Source organism: Pinus tabuliformis, chromosome 1_1 (assembly GCF_031772625.1).
Source record: "Pinus tabuliformis cultivar Carrire ecotype Pingquan chromosome 1_1, CPIR1, whole genome shotgun sequence".
NCBI lineage: Eukaryota > Viridiplantae > Streptophyta > Pinopsida > Pinales > Pinaceae > Pinus > Pinus tabuliformis.
In genome coordinates this window covers 273,495,974-273,517,192 of record NC_142297.1, presented here as the reverse complement: position 1 = coordinate 273,517,192, position 21,219 = coordinate 273,495,974, and the positions used below count along the sequence as shown (strand labels likewise).

The 21,219-nt window shown below is 36.8% G+C and overlaps 1 protein-coding gene across 1 annotated transcript; it reads left to right on the top strand.

Moving 5' to 3' along the window:
* The first annotated feature begins 1,131 nt into the window (after positions 1 to 1,131).
* On the top strand, positions 1,132 to 19,833 carry LOC149212596 (uncharacterized). Its single transcript, XM_089390628.1, has 2 exons — positions 1,132 to 1,286; positions 19,298 to 19,833. The coding sequence occupies exons 1-2, from the start codon at positions 1,257 to 1,259 to the stop codon at positions 19,622 to 19,624; spliced, it is 357 nt and encodes a 118-aa protein (XP_089246754.1). The 5' UTR covers positions 1,132 to 1,256; the 3' UTR covers positions 19,625 to 19,833.
* Positions 19,834 to 21,219: the final 1,386 nt, after the last annotated feature.

The window sequence follows — 21,219 nt, the reverse complement described above, 5'->3', positions numbered from 1 at the left end:
AATTATATTAAAAGAATTAAAATAAAATGAAATATAAAATTAATAATGTGAAAACAGTTTTATTAAGTTAAAATCAAATAAAAGTAATAAAAAATTTAAAATAAAAATATTTTAGTGGTCTAGATCCATGGTATAAGAACTTAATTAATAATGTGAAAACAGTTTTATTAAGTCAAAATCAAATAAAATTAATAAATAAAATAAAAATAAAATTATTTTCGTGGTATAGATCCATGATATAAGAACTTATGGTATTGACCCATGGTATTTATGTGGAATATAGTTTATTTATAAAAAAAAATAAAAAGAGTCTAGATTTATCTTAAACCTTGGATTTAAGAAAAATCTAGAAATCAAATCTCTTAATCTAAAAGATTGGCTCGAAACTCTAATAATGTGATTAATCCAAAATACATTATAACATAAATCTCACATTAATAACATATTTATTCTACATTTAAGTAATTAAATGTAAACACAAAATTATACATTACTTAAACATAAATATATAATTATACGTTTATGTCACTATAGCGAGAGTTATTCGTCTTTATTAATATTCCATTATATCATCTATTGAAATGTGAACTTATTTGAACTCGTTATTAGTCCCTGCCATCTAGCAATGGCTAGGGACTATAGGAATCGAAAAGATGGTATTTAACATTAATTTCACCTGCTTACCATTACAAATGACAAGCGACTATTATGAATAACCAAACTTTTATTGAAAAATTAATTTGATAGCCTTATTTAGCCTCTTCCCGAGGCAGGAGGGGCTAAAACATAGGTTATGTTCTTTTTTCCATTGGCATTTGGAATTTTTGCGTAGGAGAGTAAACTAATGCTATGCATTAGTTTAAAACATTAAGTGTTATACTGAATTAAATTAAACCTACTGTAGCAACTGAATTGAATTAATTCAAAGCTCAAAAGCTTCACAGCAAGGTCGACAAAGTCAGACACTTGGCATGTCCCTGCGAAGGCTTCTGTCTAGTGCGCTTGTCGCCTGCCACGTACCACGGCTTTAATCTAGGTGCCATTCCATAAACTGGAACAGTTTTCCCTTTTGCCAGATTGCATAAGAGAGTTTTACATAAGCCAAAGTCCTTGAGTCTTCGGAGTCCCTGAGTCTTCTGCATAATAGTAGAGTCCAATCCCTTGCTAATACTTTGATGAAGCACTCCAATGTTTGGCTGTAATCCTGTGGGCTGTTGGAGCAATTGAGGCCACCAGCGCGTCTACTGACCTGCATTATGAAAGCATACATATCGAAAGTTAAACAGGTAAACAACACACTCAGAAGAACACTCTTAAATATATCTACTGTAAAATGTTTTTAATGTGCAACATCATGCAACCGATAAATTTTATTGCCAAAAAGAGAAAAATCGCACTGTGGGGAAAACCGTACCAGGAGTTGTAATTGTTGCGGCCAAACAAGCACATGAATCACCAGGGCGTGATTGAGGCTGTAACGAATGACTATCCAATTGCTAAGAGAAAATTCTGTGTTGTTTACTTGAACTCTTCTTTGTCGAAATCTTAGTGGCCGGCACTGAATTGAATTTAGCTGCGCTGCATAGCTTGTCACAGATTGTAAAGGCTTGCCTACTTAACAAATTTATGAAAACAATTTAAATGCATCGCAAATGTTTATGAAAACAATTTAAATGCATGTCAAAGAAAAAATGGTTGTGGTGCCAATTTGTTTGATTAAGAAATAGAAAAATTGCAAAGAATTTCTCGACTAAAAACAAAAATTAATGGGAAAATTTTTTATGTCCATATTTGATAAATTTGGAAAAGAAAAAATAAATGCATCTTCCTTTTTCTCTAGAAATAAAGAAATTTGGGGACTGAGACGCCGCAATTGTCTATGAAAACAATTTAAATGCATGCCAAACAGAAAATAGTTGTGGTAGAAATGAATTAGATAGAAAAATATAATATTTTCAGACAAATTTTTTTTGAACTTTTTTTTCGAGAGTCTCTAAATTGCAAGGAAAAAATTAATAGAATTTTTTTTATATGCAGTTTTTCAAAACTTCGAGAAACAATATTGAGCTCTTCTTGGTGGCTTTTGGCAATGGAGGAAAACCTGGAAATCAATGCCAAAGAGCCTTGCGGTGGATACCCATCCATCTTCGTGTCAGCCATGTCACAACTCCTCTGCATAAGACAAAGGCAAAAACTCCGTTAGAAGTAAGAAAAAAAATGTATGGGAAAATAGGTTTGTGGTAAAATATGTATAAAGCTAGATGTCGGTCAGGCTGGGCGTGAAGGTATACATGTTTAGCACCTGCCTGAGCCATGCTGGTGTAGGTGCTGCACTACGAAAGACCTGGTCCGAAAACTGTCGCTTGCTATGCTTTAAAGATTAAGACTGCAAGAGAAAGTGGAGTGTGGAGATCAGACAGCATGTGCATGCGAGAAACCCTTGGCGGTGTGGCCGCAAGGACTTTTAACATGGGGATATCATAACTCGGCTGCCCATGCTAGTGCAGTGACAGCGCCAAGGAAGAGCTGGGGCGGAAACCCTGGCTTGTTGTGGTTTGGAATGCGACGCTGTGGAAGAAGTGCAATTTCGGGATCAGAAAAACCCTTCCTACGAAAAACCCTTGGTGGTGTGGCCGGAAGGCCTTTTAACAAGGAAAATCCTTGAGTCGGCCGCGTATAGGCAAAATCGATGGTTAGTCTGGCTAGACCAAAATCCCGACCGTCGGTAGGAGGGGTTGGTCTGCTCCCACTGAGCAACATTGCAAATGGCTAGAGGCAGTGGGGGGGGGGGGCACTGGGCAGGCTGAGGTCAAGCGTCTGTCTGGCGTGAGGACCATCGGATGTGGCTGCGAACAGGTGGACGGCGGGAACGCAGGGAGGATCAGGTGGAGACATGAGAGACATGCACATCGGGTTCTGGAAAATTGCGACGGCCTATTGAAATATCGTGTGTTTAATTAGTATTCGCAGTCTGGGGAAAACCATACCAGGAGCTGTAATCGGCCAAACAAGCACATGAATCACCAGGGCGTGATTGACGCTGCAAGGAATGACTATTCAATTACTGAGCAAAAATTCTGTGTTGTTTACTTGAACTCTTCTTCGTCGAAATCTTAGTGGCCGACACTGAAATTGAATTTAGCCAAGCCACACAGCTTGTCACAGATTGTAAAGGCTTTCCTACTTAACAAATTTCACTCCGATTCTCCACCCTTCATATCCAACCGACTTGCAAATGGATAGAAATCCACCAGAACTAACGATGATTGCAGGAAAATCCTTCTCGGCTGTAACGTTTGGTGTTTTATGGAAAAAATTATTGGTAGGTAACTCCCGGCTCTAAAAAGATATCGAGGGCGGAGAGGAACATGCTATGCTTGGCAGCAGCGATGGCGGGTGCAACTGTGGAAACCCTGGACACCTTTACTTTCATTTGGTCATCTGCCATGGCCGCAGGATAGAAACGACTCCCTGTGGTGGTGAATAGGCGAAGTGCAGTGTGGTGGTGAAACCTTACTTGTCGCCATGATCATTAGTTTACCATTCCACTTGTTGCGGGCCCCATTTTACTTGTCGCCATGATCACCATGCATAGTGCCATTTGTGTGACCCACCTACATGTATGACACATGTCCCATCCTCTTATTCTGTAGTGTATACAAAAATGTTTGCTTGACGTGGAAGAAGAAATGAATGAGCACCACTAATTACCAACTAAATGCCTTGGGTTTTTTCTCGCAGCGTATTCTGGAAATTTAAATGTTTGTCGTAAGATATTAGATATTCGAGGCTTTATAAATGAATTCGAAGGTCTATTCAAGAAACATAAATAAGTTTTACATCTCACTCTAAACTTACAAGATTTTCATGTTTAAACTCGCTTCTATTTATGTTGTATCTAGAATATTATCAAAGCATATAGAGGTAAGGACGCTTCGAAAGGCGAAAAGGGTTCTATTTCATTTCAAATTCTATCCATATTATTTTTTGGTCTCCTTCCATGCTTCACAAGCAACGGCTAGCCACTCCATTTACTAGCTTCACGGATCACTTTTCATTACCTGAACGAGCAAGACCGGCCTTCCAGCGTGCGTCTTGGGTAGCCGTAAGCATATATTTATATATGTATTTTCACATACTCTTTGCCAACCAGCCCTACCTTTTCTTCCTAACTGTATCATGGCCAGGAGTGCCAGCCATATTTGTTGATTCCATAGATGAGAGGACATGGTTCGCTTTGCATTGGTTATCAAAATAGGAGCTATTTTCGTAACCAACCCCTAAAAAATGAACGTATAGAATATGTTCCTCATACATGTAAGCGGACCCCAGATGAGCACGGAAAAACACCTTTTTATAGCTCCCTCCTCGATTATCGGGAAATCACATCACAAAGTAAGTAAGGTCATATACGTAGAGGGATCTCGGTCATACGTCGTATATTGATCCATTGATTTAGGAGACAAAGTGGTTTGCCAGTCTATGGCTGGTTCGAACCCCAAGTAATACTTTCATAGCCCACCCCGAATATCTACCTATTGACAGAGCATACATATGTAAGTTCGTTGGGGGAAAGCCAAATGTCCTCCATTCCAGCAGGCTGCCAAGACGTAAGTCGAGAAGCGAAAGCATGCTCGTTAGCAATGGCCCACAATCGAGAAATACTACTGACATATGGGGTGAAAGTAAGCCATTCGTGAAGGTAAGGTCAGGCAATGCCTAGTTGGTACAGTCCATATTTCATTCTGAAGCAGATCACGTTGGGCCCAAACATCACGGTTGGCAGTGTTCATGGTATCCCTCTCTTTTTCTAACAACTATTGCAACAACTACAAAAACAACAACATAAATAACAGCTGGAAGGAAACATCAACTTATCCAGAAACTGTTTTTCTGCAATTTAACAACAGAATTAAAATTGCATTCTCAGGTTGAACTTAATGCAGGGACTTGCTGCCTCGCAGCTTCCCTTGTTTTAAATAGAACTTATATGAACTAGTTATTTTTACATGTTCTCACTTTGACTATTTTAATAACTAAATAATAATATATTCGAACTTGCACAAATAACAATCAAATGCCAACTCTTGGTTTAGGGTTATAAACCAAAAATCTATAAATAACTCAAACAGAACAACTCCTGAGATTATCTTAGTATGTTATTCTGAACCAGAGAGGTTTTTGGGTTGTTATTATTGTTATTAACATTTATGACCTAATGGCACATGGTTTTGCTATTTTTGCATGCACCCATCTTAATCTACAAGCAACGCTACCATTGTTATACTAGAATGAATAGTTTTTAGTTGGTTAAATGTAATTTGGGATTTCCTTCATGATGTCTGTTTATATGAACTAGTTATTTTAACTATTTACATGTTTTGACTTTCACCATAATAGTATTTTAATAACTAAATAATAAGCTATTCGAACCTGGACAACTAACAACCCAATGGCAGCTCTTGGGTTAGGGTTATAAAACAAAAATCTATAAATAACTCCAACAGAACAACACCCGAGATTATCTTGGTTTGCAATGGATCACAACAGACTTCATTTAGTTCGTAATGTTTATCTACGCATAGCGAGAGCTCTTGGATGGTGAAGGGAGATACTAAGGACTATGAGGTGGCTATTGACGCTGAAAGAGAGCAGGCGGGAATTGGGTGAAAGTGTTTGTGGATATGGTTGGAGAATTCCAAGGGTTTTCACCATCTGACAGCATTATAGGCTAACTAGTAACAAAAATAAGGAGTATGTTGCACCAGGCTAGATATGCTTGCAAATCTACAATGTATCTGAAACTACAATGCTTTTAACAATAATTATAATATATTGAAATGTAAAAGCTATCGAGATAATGCTATTCAAAAAACAGAGAGATCAACAAGAAACTAGTTAGCGCCCTCAGTTGAAAACCATTCAACCAGAACTAGCTCCTTCACATTAGAGCCAAGGAGTTCTATCGGAGGATGCACTGGATATGGTCTTTAATTCATGCTTTTGCAATTGGAAGTGGAGTTTCTAAAACTCCTTGCGGTAGTCAGGGAAGCTTTGGACTGTCGCTGCCATGCATATTGCAACCTGCTCCAGTGCCTTGTCGAGAAGGCTCTTGATCAACCAGTATAAAAACAAAGTTTGTTTGTACTGAGTCACTCTTTGAGGGTGTGCCTAGGATTCATTGTGGTGTTTATTCCACATCAATTTCCATGTTGCCAATTTGTTTATTTAATTGTGTTTCCCTTTAAATTTATATAAAATATAAGTAATATTATCATGAATCAACATGTATCCATATTAACTCTCGATCTACCAAGCACATGGAGGAATCAAATATCTTGAGGTGCAAATATTTCCTTAATTTTTGCACTCAAAAATAGGTTTGTATCTTGGAATATTTGCCCCTTCTCAGTGCTTGGTGTGCTTGGTAAATCGGAAGTTAAATGGATCTATGATGATTTATAGACCACTAGAAGAAGTTTCTATGTATGAGTGAATGGAAGTGCATTCATTGGTTATGATGGACAAATATAATAATCAATTAGTGATTTGGCTTGGGTGTTGTTGATGAGTGAAATGATTTGGCCTGAGTGCCCTTGCATAATTTTAAGGCGTATTATATACTTACAAGGCCCTTTTACAAAGCCAACGCACATCGTACAACTTTTTGTTGGTTCTAATAGTACGTTGTAAAGTTGGATAAGAATGTATTGGGAAATATTGTATAATAGTAAGGCATTCCAAAGTGTTGGGAAGAAATTTAATGAAGTGTTTCAACAACATAAGAGTTCTCAATTTGGTTTTCTTATAGAAGTGGTACCATTGATATGAACTTATGGATTGCTGAGAGTCCTTGGTTCATGGATGTGCCTATAAGGATGCCTTAACTTGGGGTGACTTATACATAATATGTAGATAATAGTACCTTAATAGTAGGGCTTGAATTATAAGTTGCAAAAATGGAAATTCTTTGCTTCATGGGTGTGATGGAAACAATGCCTCAATGTGGGGTGCAACAACATAGTATCTAGATAGTAGTACCTTGATAGTTGGGCGTGGATTGTATGTAGGAAAAATACTTGGCATGAGGTCTAATTTAGGGACATGAAAGGAGAACCTTTTATTTCATTAAAGCAATACAAATGACCATTAAATAAATGTTAAATACATGATGCCATTAAACACCATGGGAATATAAGCCAATTGTGCAGAGCTAAGGGTTGCAAGACTTTGTGGATAGATTAATGGATTGCACTGTAGGTCCATATTACTTGGAGCGAATTGCAAGTCACCTTAGAATATTAAAAACATAAGGAAAAATCCACTACATTATATAAATAGGATGTCTATAAAGTCCAAAATCCATCAACTCAAGCTTGGTATCGCACAAGGGTGTTTAAGAGTTCTGTGGTTTGTGTTATGTTTTGGGGTTGACATGATGGATATTTAAATTCTAGTGTGAGTGAATTGAGGAGAGTTAAGAGTTGCAAGAGGAAAACCTTTTTACTTTAGTGATTGGATTATGCAAGTTTGTAGGGTAGTGGGAAAAAGAAAAATTTCCCTAAAATAAGCATACATCTATTATAGAGTAATAAAGTTGTTTATAGGAGGGAACACTCCATCGTTATATATGTTTTGATTTTTACCCTATTTAAACCTCATAACCCTAAAACCAATTATTAAGCCCTAGAAATTGAGTTATTACATTCTATTGTTGTATTTGCTACAATATTTTATTGTACCATTTCATTAACTAGGGCCAAAATCCATGTGGATCACCTCATTTATGGTAGCTGATATTTTTCCTAGATTCCTCTTGTCAAGAGGTGTTGGATTGATCTAAACATCATCTCATTCCGACAAGTATTTATGGAGATATGAATTTATTTGTATTTACTTGACAAATAGTCAAGGTCTCCCAACAATTAATTGTGTGGCACACATGCCCAGTGAATCATATAAATACAAGGTAGGTTCATTCATTTTCTCATCATCTCATCTCACTCATTCTTCTCTCTCTCTCCTTAGTTTTGGTTTATACAAGGATCAACGCACACATGGGAAGAAGGAGGACACATTATGGCAAGGAGGATGCTGAAAGGAGGATGCAGAAGTCGTTGAAGATCTCTTTGACCTGCGTTAAACAAACCTTGACTCATCAAGGGTGCGGTTTTGGTGTGGCTGCCTCTCTTATGCAGGCCACAGATTTTGGCACAAAAATCGAGGCAATCCGTCCACAGGTTTGACCAGCGTTGACTGCTATAGTTTTGGACAGGAGATTGACTTCTATCAACAATAGTTTGACTCTATTTTTGGAGTTGTTCAATGGTTGTTTCTTCAGGCTGTTCGAGGGTTAGTTAACCATAAATTGACCAAGAATATTGAAGGTCAATTTCAACTTGTTTGACCAAGTTTGACTTTGTTGATCTAGAGTTTGTTGCTATTGATATAAAATTACAAAATTCTAATTTTCTACTATTTCTCTTTGTTGAACTATTGAAGATAAAAGAAGATTTGATCAAGGGGTTTCCCCATATTGGGGTTTGTCCCTAGCTAGCCACCACATCTTGTGTCTCTTTTCTTGGCTTTTTTTCTGTTGATCATTTAATGTTCTATCTACACTTTACTTAATGTATATGTGATTTCTAATATGTGGCTAATAAGAAGAAAAGAAGTAAACTGCTCTAAGCATAGAACATACCATAATTTAACATGGTATTGGAGCTGAGGTGAAGACAAAGCCCAAGCAAGAGCACGAGCAAGAGAAATTATCGAAGAGAAGGTTGGCAAGGCTATCCTAAAAACCTCATGGGGTCCTCAACACTCTTCCCCGCCAAAGACAAGCTCCATGAGAAGTTTGACTATCATAGATGGAAGATGTCTCTCGATATGACTTGAGAATATCAGGAAGTGATGGACCGTGTGAGAGGCAATATTGTTGCACCTCCATCAAATGCATCCACTGCTGCCAAAAGAAAGTGGTCCAAGGGAGAATTCAAAGCAAGGAAGATCATCTGGGACTCTATCGACGAGTCCCTGGTGGCCTATGTTTCTGAGCTGACAACCTCTAAGGAGATCTACGATAGACTCGTGAGTTTATTTAAAGTTAATGATGTAAATCAAGCTCAGTTCCTTAGAAATAAGCTTAAGGAAATTAAGAGGGGCAAAGATGAGAGTATGCAAGCATATTTCTTAAGGATCGCCGAGATTAAGAATGATCTCCTATCTATTGGGGAAGTAGTTCCTAGCAGGGAAATGACTATCACAAATCTTAGAGGACTGTCACTTGAATGGTATATATTCAAGACTACTCTTATCAACAATAATTTCATCCCATGATTTGAGGAATTGATGGTTAGATGTATTCAACAAGTGACAAGGATGGAAGAGCAAGAAATGCCTCCACCTAAAGGCCATCCCTCTGCCTTTTCTTCTCATGCTAAAAGAAGAAACAATTCTAGGGCTAAATCCAAAGGAAACGTTGGACCAAAGGGTGGAAGAAAAGGTCGATGTTACAATTGCAACAAAATGGGCCAGTATGCGAGGGAGTGCACTGATAAAAGGGACTCACACCATGAGGATGACCAAAATCACTCTCAAGGCAATCAAAGGAATAGCATGTCCAATGGCAGAGGTAAAAGATGTCGAAAATCAAGGAAGAGGACAACCCTTCAAGAAGGCAAGAAACTCTATGTATAAATCTAATGTTGTTAACAATAAGCATGATGAATATTGTCTACCAGTGGCCCTCTCTACTACTGCTCCCCTGGACTCGCTGCAAAATTGGTGTATTGATAGTGGTGCCTCAAGGCACTTCACTGGTTAAAAAGGAGCTCTCTTAAATTTGATAGAAAAGGTGACCAACCTGGAAATTGTTCTTGGGGAAAACACAAAATATATCATAAAAGGCGTAGGGAATGTCACTCTTCAATTGAATCAAGGTAACACAATTCATTTGCAAGAATTCCTATATGTACCTTATCTCAAAAAGAACTTGGTGTCCATTTTGGCAATGGAGGACAAAGGCTACAAGCTAACCTTCATTGATGGCAAGGTACGTGTATGGAAAAATAATTTTAAGGAAGCTTTCACTCTTGGGTTTCGAGTCGATTCATTATATCAGGTCGGAGGAAGTCCACTAGGTGTCATGTCTTGTGACACATCACTTTAGTCCAAACTTTGGCATCGAGGTTTTCTCACCTTCATTATAAAGTTCTACCAAATGCAAGACACATGGTGATAGGGATGCCCAAGTTCCAAGTAGAGCAAGAAGGTGTATGCCCTGGATATGCCGAAGGGAAGCTCAAAAGGGGACCATTCCCCTCAAGCCAAAGTAGAACCTCCAATATATTGCAGTTGGTTCACTTAGACATATCTAGTATGATGCCTATGAACTCTTCGAGAGGATATTTATATTACCTCACTTTTACAGATGATTATTCTCGCAAGACCTGGATATACTTCTTGAAAAATAAGGATGAAGTGTTCACTTGGTTTCGTCACTTCAAAGCCTTGATCGAGAATCAAACCGAAAAGAAGACCAAGATCTTAAGGACTGATAATGGGACTGAGTATGAATCCAATGATTTCCATGACTTTTGCAAAGAGGCTAGAATTAAGAGGAATACTACAACACCATATACTCCTGAGAAGAATGGTGTGGTGGAAAGGAAGAATCGTACGATTGTGGAAGTTGTCCATGCTATGCTTCATGATTAATTACTTTCAAAGTTTTTATGGGCTGAAGCAGCGAATACCGCCATATATGTGGCAAAACTGATGCCCTCATCAATCATTGGGTTTCAAGACTCCCGAAGAGATGTTCACTGGTAAGAAACCTGACATATCTCATTTTAGAATTTTTGGAAGTCTGGTATATTTTCATGTGCCGAAGGAGAAGAATAAATTGGGTGCATCTGGAAAGAAAGGAATCTTCGTGGGCTATAGAAAAAATGTTAAGGGCTATAGAATCTATGTGGTTGGTCAAAGGGAAATCGAGATTAGCCATGATGTCACCTTTGATGAATATATGGCTCTTAGCAATGTTGACAATTTTCCTACTCAAAGGGGATCCAAAGAAGCTAACACCAAGAAATCAAAGGAAAAGGAAGATGACATGATGCCTGATGTGGAAGAACCTATGGATCCTATTGATCCCCCTCTACAAGAGCCTTCGTCTTCTAGGAAGAGGCCTTCATGGCTTAGGGGGACACTTGATGATGTTGAAGGGAAAGTTGCACCTAGGGGAACCTTCTGGGAAAGTAAGAAGCTGACCAGGTATAAGGGATACTTGACCATCATGAGCACGGTCATCCAAAATGAGCCTTCGTCATTCATAGAAGTTGTCAAGAATCAAGTATGGAAGGATGATATGACTGAGGAACATGAGTCCATCATGAAAAATGATGTCTGGGATGTGGTCCCTAGACCCCACGACAAAGCAGTTGTCACTTCAAAATGGCTTTACAAGATAAATCATGCAATTAATGGAAGTACGGAAAAGTATAAGGCCCATTTTGTTGCTCATGGCTTCTCTTAAAAGGAAGGTATAGACTATGATGAGATATTTGCACCTATTAATTGATATACCACCATCCGCTCAATCATAGCCGTTGCTGCTTCGCAAGGATGGAACCTACATCAGATGGATGTCAAGACTACATTCTTGCATGGTTCGATCAAAGAGGAGGTCTCTGTGGATCAACCCAAACAATTTAAGATTCATGATCGAGAATCTCATGTGTGCAAGTTGATTAAGGCCCTTTATGGACTGAAGCAAGCACCCCAAGCATGGTATGATAGGATCGATAGCTACTTGATGAAGCTAGGATTCACTACGAGTGAAGTCGACCCTAACCTTTACTTTAAGGTTGAATATGAAAATCCTCTCATATTGGTGTTGTACGTTGATGACCTCTTTCTAATAGGTGCAGACCCTCTCATTCACAATTGTAAGAGGGAGTTGGCTTCTTAATTTGAGATGAAGGACCTAGGACTGATGCATTATTTCCTAGGACTAGAAGTCTGGTAGAAGCCAAGGGAGATTTTCCTATCTCAAGGAAAATATGTGGTGAAGATATTGGAGAGATTTGGTATGGTGGACTACAAGTCCGTGACTACCCCGATGGAGCTTGACTTCAAGAAGTTAAGCGGTAGTGCTGCGAGACCCGTTTTACGAAATGCTACTAAGTATCGTCAACTCATCGAAGCATTGATGTTCTTGGTGAACTCTCATCTGGATATATGTTTTGCGGTCAACACGTTGAGTCAAGATATGGTTGAGCCTCACCACTCACATTGGATTAGTGCCAAGAATCTGTTGAGATGTCTTCATGGCACAATCACTCATGGGTTGAGATACACTACCAAAGATGTGAGACTACATGGATATACTGATGTTGATTGGGTAGGGAGTGTGGTGGACCGAAAGAGAACTTATAGGTGCTATTTCTCTTTGGGATCTGCCTCGATATCCTGGATGAGTAGGAAGTAGAAGTTAGTGGCTTTAAGCACCGCCAAGCCAGAGTATATTACTACTAGTATGGCCTCTTGTGAGGTGGTCTGGTTGTGAAATATCTTCAATGAGCTGTTTGGATTTACATTGGATACCACCATGTCCTGTGTGACAACTAGAGCGGGATTCATTTATGAGAGAATCTCGTATTGCATGATTTCTCCAAGCATATTGATATCAGCTACCACTATATTCGAGATATGGTGTAGCGGGGAGAAATAAGGCTCCAACATATCAGTACAGATGAACAGGTCGCCGACATTTTGACGAAGCCCCTGGGAAAGGTCAAATTCTTGACTTTCTTAAAACAACCTGGTGTCTTTTAGAGACCCACTTATGAGGGTCAAGTATGATGTATTGAGCTTTAGGAACTCCAGGGGGGTGTGGGGTACTTCTTAGAGCGACATGCGACCACAGGGTGACTCAGCATCCTCTGGTGCACTATGTACAGGGTGAAAGGTTCAACCTTCCCGTGTGACACCCCGTGGCAACCGTAGGATAGGACAATTAGTTCTCCTGTGGGCCAAGATGATTATTTCTCTATGGCGACTGTAGGATAGGATGATTAGTTCTCCTGTGGGCCAAGATGATTAGTTCTCCGTGGAAACTGTGGAACAAGATGATTAGTTCTCCTGTTGAGGCATCCTATGCATGCAGTCTGGGACTCATGGTAAGTACCTCTCATCTTATCAATGAGTAGGGAAATGGGGTTAGGGACCATAGTAGTACTATCAATGGACACATCGTTGTATCTTCCATAATCCCTATGCTAGGGTGACCTCCATTGATCTGGGATCAATGATACTGATTTGGGATTAGTGAGAGTGGTATGACACACTCTGAGACTGACTTCAAGTTAGTGGAGGATGGTATGATACATCCTTGATCATTTCTTCTTCTTCATAGTTCGAGCAAAGTAGAACAGAGCAGGGCCAAGCAGTGTAGGGCAGTGCATTTGATGGCTGGGATAGTAGCGTTGGTCAGATGGATTGCAGATGGAGTTCTCCCTAGTTGAGAGGGAGTGTTAAAATTGGAAACTAGGGCCAAAATCCATGTTGTTCACCTCATTTATGGTAGCTAATATTTTTCCTAGATTCCTCTTGTTGAGAGGTGTAGGATTGATCTAAAGATCATCTGATTCCAACAAGTATTTATGGAGATATGAATTTATTTGTATTTACTTGAAAATTTGTCAAGGTCGGCCAATAGTTAAATGTGTGGCACACATGCCAAGTGAATCATATAAATATAAGAGAGATTGATTCATTTTCTCATCATCTCATCTCACTCATTCTTCTTTCTCTCTCCTTAGCTTTGGGTTATACAAGGAGAAGTTCACACGTGGGAGGAAGGAGGATGCGTTACAGCAAGGAGGACACTAAAAGGAAGACGCATAAGTTGTTGAAGGTCTCTTTGACATATGTTGACCAAGCGTTCACTCATCAAGGGTGTAATTTTAGTGTGGCTACCTCTCCTAGGCAGGCCGCAGATTTTGGCACAAAAATCGAGGCAATTTGTCCACAAGTTTGACCAGCGTTGACTACCCTAGTTTTGTGCAGCAGGTTGACTTTAGTCAACAACAATTTGACTGTGTTTTTGGGGCTATTAAAGGGTTGTTTCTTCAGGCTGTTCAAGGGCTAGTTAACCGGAAATTGACCAAGCATATTGGAGGTCAATTTCAACTTGTTTGACCAAGTTTGACTTCGCTGATCTAGGGTTTACTACTACTAATATAAAATTAGAGAATTCTAATTTTGTACTATTTCTCTCTGCTGAACTATTAAATATAAAAGAAGATTTGATCAAAGGGTTTCCCTGCATTGGGGTTTGTCCCTGGCTAGCCGCCACATCTTGTGTCTCTTGTCTTGGCTTGTTTTCTATTGATCATTTAATGTTCTATCTACACTTTACTTAATGTATATGTGATTGCTAATATATGGCTAATAAGAAGAAAAGAAGTAAATTTCTGTAAGCATAGAACATACCATAATTTAACATTTAAGGGTTGGATTATGCGAGTTTGTTGGGTAGTGGGAAAAAGAAAAATTTCCTCAGAATAAGCGTACATCTATTATAGAGTAATATAGTTGTTTATAAAAGGGAACACTCCATCGTTATATATGTTGTAATTTTTACCCTATTTAAACCTCATAACCCTAAAACCAATTATTAAGCCCTAGATATTGAGTTATTACATTTCTATTGTTGTATTTTCTACAATCTTTTATTGTACCATTTCATTATAATTGTATCCTTTGTACTATACACCAACACACAGAAAGAATACCTAGTCATAGGATCATAAAAACTTGTCTTATACATTGTATTGATTGTAAAAGGAGGGTTTCGAGTGGAGTTGGACTATAATTGTTGGTTCTTGTCATTTCTAAGGCACAAGGTTCAATATTTGGTATCAGAACATATGAACCTAGGGTTTTTCTACTTCAAACAAGGTATCTTGGAATTTTCACTATAAAATTATTTCTAAGATGGTGAAATTGAGGGGAGTTCTAAGGGAACATCTAGCTAAAATTTCATATTTCGTTTCCCTATACTTTCAGCGATATATGTTGTGGAAGTTAGGGTTTGTGATTGGTCCTAAAATATGTTTCAAAATGAGTTTTCTTGAAATTTTCACTATAAGTTTATTTCCAAGATGTTTCAATACATGAATTTTTGTGAATATTGAGAAAACATTTCAAAGCACATTCAATTCTAGATTCTTGTTTCACTATACTTTTGGAAATATAACCTATTAAAGTTAGGGCTTGTGAATGGTCCTAAAATTAGTTTGAAATGAGTGAACTATGAAATTTTGCTACAACTAATTTTGTATAAAGAATTAGATTGTGCAATTTTGAATATATTGAGAAAACATCTCAAGGTATGTATGAAAAAAAAAATCCATATTCCAGTTCACTGTAGTTTTGGAGTTATACCTTGTATAATTTGGGGTTTGTAAATGTTCCTAAAATCAATTTCAAAAAAATAATAATGGAAATTTCACTATAATTATTTTTTTGGACATTTTAGAGTGTGAAAATTTCATAGATTTGAGGATACATACTAAAGTGACTTGGGTAAAAATTTCAAAATTAGATATAAAAAATTGGATATATAGAACATTATACAAATTTTTCCTTGGGAAGAGGTAAAAAATCAACAAGTTTTGGGAAATTTACCATAAATTTCACTTGGCACATCAAATTTTGGTGATATCTATGGAATTGTAGATAAGATATACTAGACTACTATAGGACAAAATTTCAGATTCATAACGGATCAATCTCAAATATATATCAAGGAAAAAGGTCAATGACCTATATAGTCTCCAAATTAAGGTTTTAAAAGTACACAACTTACAAATGAGATAAATTTGGATTAGAAGACCTATTTTTTGAATGATTGAAATTTGTGATAGAGAACAATATTTTTATTAGTTTCCCACATGGCTCCAAAGAATGGTCCAAAAGATAATACGTCAATTAAACCTTTTGAATGATCATTCATGACTCACTAAGAAACAAAATACTTCGAATATAGTCTATCCACATTGGAAAGTTAAGTAACATAAATAAATGACAATACTATGAGGGTTGAACTATCATTGGTGAAAAAATAAATTGGGAATATGCAACCAAAGGCTAAGGATAATAAGAAAAAAAATACAAAATTCCATGACTGAAAATAAGAAACAAATTTTAAAAGTACAATCTATGTTATTACATAATCTCCTTAAAAGGGGTATGAAGATCCAAGGAAATCATGAACATAAGGAGAAGCATGGTTTTCAGACTAAATTACACACGGGTAGTGCTTCATCACAATTGGAGAGCAAAAATATTGAATCACAAAACCATGGTCATGACTTTTCAATCCCATATCCATATCATTAGGATCTCAATTTAGGACGAAGGAACTACTAAATTCTAAAGATTGATACGAGGAAGTTTGACTGTAATGATCCTACAACACAAATATTCTAGATGAAGGAATACTTAGATCTAAACTAAGTGGTAGCCTTGCAAAAGATAAATATTGCAATTATATTTTTAGAACAAGATCATCATGCATGGTATCAATAGTTTTGTAAAAGGAAAAAAATATTTTATTGTATCTTAGCCCATTTTTACACAGGAATTGATAGCACACTATGGGGATATTAAGACCAATACATTCTTTAGTCAATTGGTAAATCTTGGACAAAAATGTCTAGTTATAGAACACATTGAATAATTTCAAAATTTGAATCTCATGGTAAAGAAAATTTTAGAGGATAATTTTGTAGACCTATTTACAAGAAATGTAAATGAAATAATCCAACATGAGGTGCGACTCTTTGAACCTAAATCCATAGAGAATGCTTTCAATCCAACAAGGAAATTTGAAAGTAAAAATATGGCTACTAGATAGTTGGTCACTAATAACTATAGAGAATCATGCTCCCTCTCCTAAACCAACAAGGTTGACACCATAGAAAATGGATGAAAGAAGATAAAAGACACTATGTTTCAAATGTGGAAATAAGTACAGTAAGGGGTAGAAATGTGCTAAGAAAAAATTATTCCACATAATATATGAGGATGACTAAAATCAAGAAATGGAATTGTCACAAGATCTAAAACTAGAAGAGACTATTCCAATGATATATTATCATGCATTAGCTAGCATCGATACTCAACAAACCCTCAAGATAGAAGGATACACCAAAAGTGAAATGGTAATAATGTTGATTGATTTAGGTAGTACTCGTAACTTTGTCAATAACAAATTCACAAAAATTCTTTATTGCTACGTATTTCCAACACCAGAGACACAAGTAATCATTGCAGATGGAGGTACCATAAATTATTCAAAGAAGTTCCATAATATGAAGCTAAATATTGAGGATTATTATTCGATAATCCAATTATTGAAATCCGATTGGGAGGTGTTGATGTTGTATTACAGGTCCAATAGTTACAATCATTGTGAATAGGGTCCTTTAGGTTTCAATATATTGTCCTGAGATTTTCTTCATAAGGAAAGGAAATTGGGCTTAGAGGTATTGAGGGTAATACTTGTAAAGTGATAACATCTAATAGTATGAATTTTTTTCTAAAAAAGGGATACGATGGTGTAATTGTATAATTGTGTTCATTAGATATCCAAGAATATATATCCTCTACTCAAATGGATCTCCAAAAAGTTATCAACAATCATTTTAAGGTATTTATACAAATTCATATGGGTCTTACATTTTCTCGAGATCATGACCATGATATTCGTTTGCAAAGTAGGAGTGTACCACCTAACATTAGGCCTTACAGGCATCCATATGCATAAAAGAGTGAAATTAAGCATATGGCTCAACAAATGTTGGAGGCTAGCATCATTCAACCTAGCAAGAGTGCTTTGTCTTTGCTAGTGGTAAGGTTTATGAAAAAGGATGGTTCATGGAATATGTGTCTAGGCTATAGAGAACTCAACAAAATTAAAACGAAATATAAGTTTCCTTTTCATGTCATTGATGAATTATTTGATGAATCACATGAAGAAATTTTCTTCACCAAGTTGGATCTTCATTCTAGATATCATCAAATTAGAATGAGGCAAGAAGACATTCTCAAAATAGTCTTTAGAACATATGAAGGTCATTATAAGTTTTTTGTTATGCCATTTGGTCTCACTAATGCACCTTCGACATTTCAAAACATGGATAATTTATTTTTCAAACCTTTCCTTAGAAACTTTATGTTAGTAATTTTTAATGACACGCTAATCTATAAAAAAAATTGGTTAGACAATGTGCAACGTGTTAATAGGGTCTCCTCACTATTGGAAGAGAAACAACTATATGCCAAGCCTTTTGAGTGTGCTTTGGGGTTCAATAAGTTGAATATTGGGTCATATTGTATGCCATGAAGGTATCAAAGTGGAACCTAACAAAATCAAGATCAAATGGACAATTCACAAAACCTTGAAGAAACTAAGAGGATTCTTAGGATTGATAGAATATTATCAAAATTCTTCAAGAATTATGGTCAAATAGTAGCACCTCGAACAAAATTGTTGAAGAAGGAAGCATTTTCTTGAACTAAAAAAGTGACCAATTTTTTTTTAAATAAATAATTCTATATGGAAAACTCACATACTAGCTACATCTCACTTCACAATTTTTTTTTGTTGTGAACCCTGATGCATGCATGTGCCATTAGTAAAGTTTTGATGCAAGAAAAAAGACCCTTTATCTTTGAAAATAGAGAACTTAAAGGAAAGAAATTAATCTAAGTCATCTATGAAAAAGAAAAATTAGTCATACTACATGCAATGAAGAGATGGTGTCCGTACTTAGAAAAATGCTTAAGATGATAATCTGAAGTACTTATCTTTAAGATAAACATTATGGACATCTTCTTTACTTTTCTCGAAGCCTTAACATTGTGAGCCCATGTAGTGCCTTGGCTAGCAATATTGCTGGCTCCTTTTATTTTTGCATTCCAATTTGAAATTGCTAACGTTTTCTTTTTACGATCAAATTGACATTAGATATATGTAATCTATTAAGGTTATAAATATTAACGTTATAGACTGCTTGACTATGTAATTGCCACACTTCCTTGAGAAATGGAACGGCAACCTATGTGTGAGAGTGCTCCCTCTGGGTTTTCAATGGCTTTCGATATGTTAGGTAGGGAAGTTTACCGGCGCTCAATGGAAGAGCTTCCTCGAATAACTTTGATCCAGCTTCATGATGACCCTCAAAGATATCCGTTGTTCTTTTCGATGTTGCTATGTTTGCAGAATCAATGCCGCAAAAAACCTCACGACCATGCAAGGCTGGTGCTGGCTTTCTGGTTATTGTTGCACAATTCCGAGTTTGTTCCTAATGTTGTGGAGTTCTTGGCCACCTGCCCCATCTTCATGTTCCAAAAGGCGCTCAGGGAATCTCTGCAAGTTATTGCTTACGTTTTTTCTTCAACTTTATCTTCTGAAGCTGTAAGTGGTGTCGAGTTGCCTCAGTTCACAGTGTTGAATTCCTTTTTCGCTTGGGATTCTCCTCACATCGACTTCATTAAGCGGGATCCGTCTAAGTTATGGGAGTATTTGAACATCATCAGACTATCGTAGGGTTCTTGGTGTGATCATGATATTATCAATATGGTGTATGGGAAATTGAAATTGGAAAGAAAGTGTTGTTTATTTTGAATTATAAGTGGGGTAATTTAAGAGAAAGTAGAGAGACCCATTTTTCCATGGCATTTTGAAAATGGAACAACTCTGAAATCATGGTGAACTCTTTTTTTGATGACATTTCAAATTAATTCTTACCTTTACAATACAATATTATAACTATGAAAGAAGATATTTGGATTGTTACTGTTTTTATTCACATTTATGCATATTTTGTCCATGGGTTATGCTCAACAAGATATTATACTGAAACTGCAACAGTTGAATTGGACTTATGTTACCTATACATGTAATCTATGGATTCATTCATGAAATCTATGTATACGTTACCAATCTTGCACGAACATGGCATGTTAACATTTTTTTTCTTGTATTCTCGATAAATAAATTTAGATTTACAATGTTATAAATGTTTTGCTCTCACGGGATTATCTTGTTGGATCGCTATATAGATGATTTCTGTTAAATACAGGTATAAATTCACCACTCTGGATGTAGACATAAAAGAATCACGTGCAAACCGATTCATGTTAGTGTATTTTGTAATTTGTTTCGGTTAGATTTCTACTTCAGTGAAATTGGGATGTCAAATTCTTTGGAGAAATGTTACAAAATCTATCACCGGCTAGCAGAACACTTTTGATTGCAGTGAGGGCATTATTTCTAAACCTTAGTAAATATTTGCGGCTTTAATCTAACATCGATAAAATTTCTAAATTTTCATTTATATGTCAATATTGTCCTTAGCCTAAACACTGCATAATCAAGGAATATTGCATAACCATAACCAGGGAATAACTTGACATGTATAGGGAATAACTTGATATGTATAGGAGTGTGGTTAAATTTTTTTTTGCTTATTCTTATTCTGATTCCAAAATATTTCCAGAATCTACAATCCAGTTAAGTTAATGACTCGCTTCCTGTATCATCATATAACTTAATTTGTAATTTCCTTTTAGCTGCGCTGCTAAAGCTTTTCTTTCCTTTCCACTCTAAGATCGATCTGATAAATAACCACCAAAGGTTCGGGAACCATCAAAACTGTTACTGGTATTCACGTTTCATTTGTCAATGAGGATGACATTTTGAACAAACAAGATTTGTCCCAGTCTTGATTTCTTTAAATTTTTAGGTTTTACAAAATTACCTCATACTTCAAATATGTTAACATTTTAACAAGACGTAAGCATTTCGGGTGAAATCAACATCGATGATTATCGGTAAAACGAAAACATATGCGAGTAGAATGAATGCGAAACGGCCTGAAACTTCTTCAACCTAGAAAAATTGGGGCTCGGTTGACAGTCGCCGCGTTGAAAAGGACATTAATAATTCTCGCGATGATGTTAGGGATCGAAACAAAAGGGACGATGTTTTAACTCTCAGCCAGGAGGACTTGGTTTGGCGGTTAGAAACAGGTGGAGTAGAGCCTAAATTCGAAGTGTTAAGGCTTTGCATCCTTCCACGACAAAACTTGTGACGGTTGGAATACGACAAAATTTCGATATATTAGGTTTTAAGTGATTGTT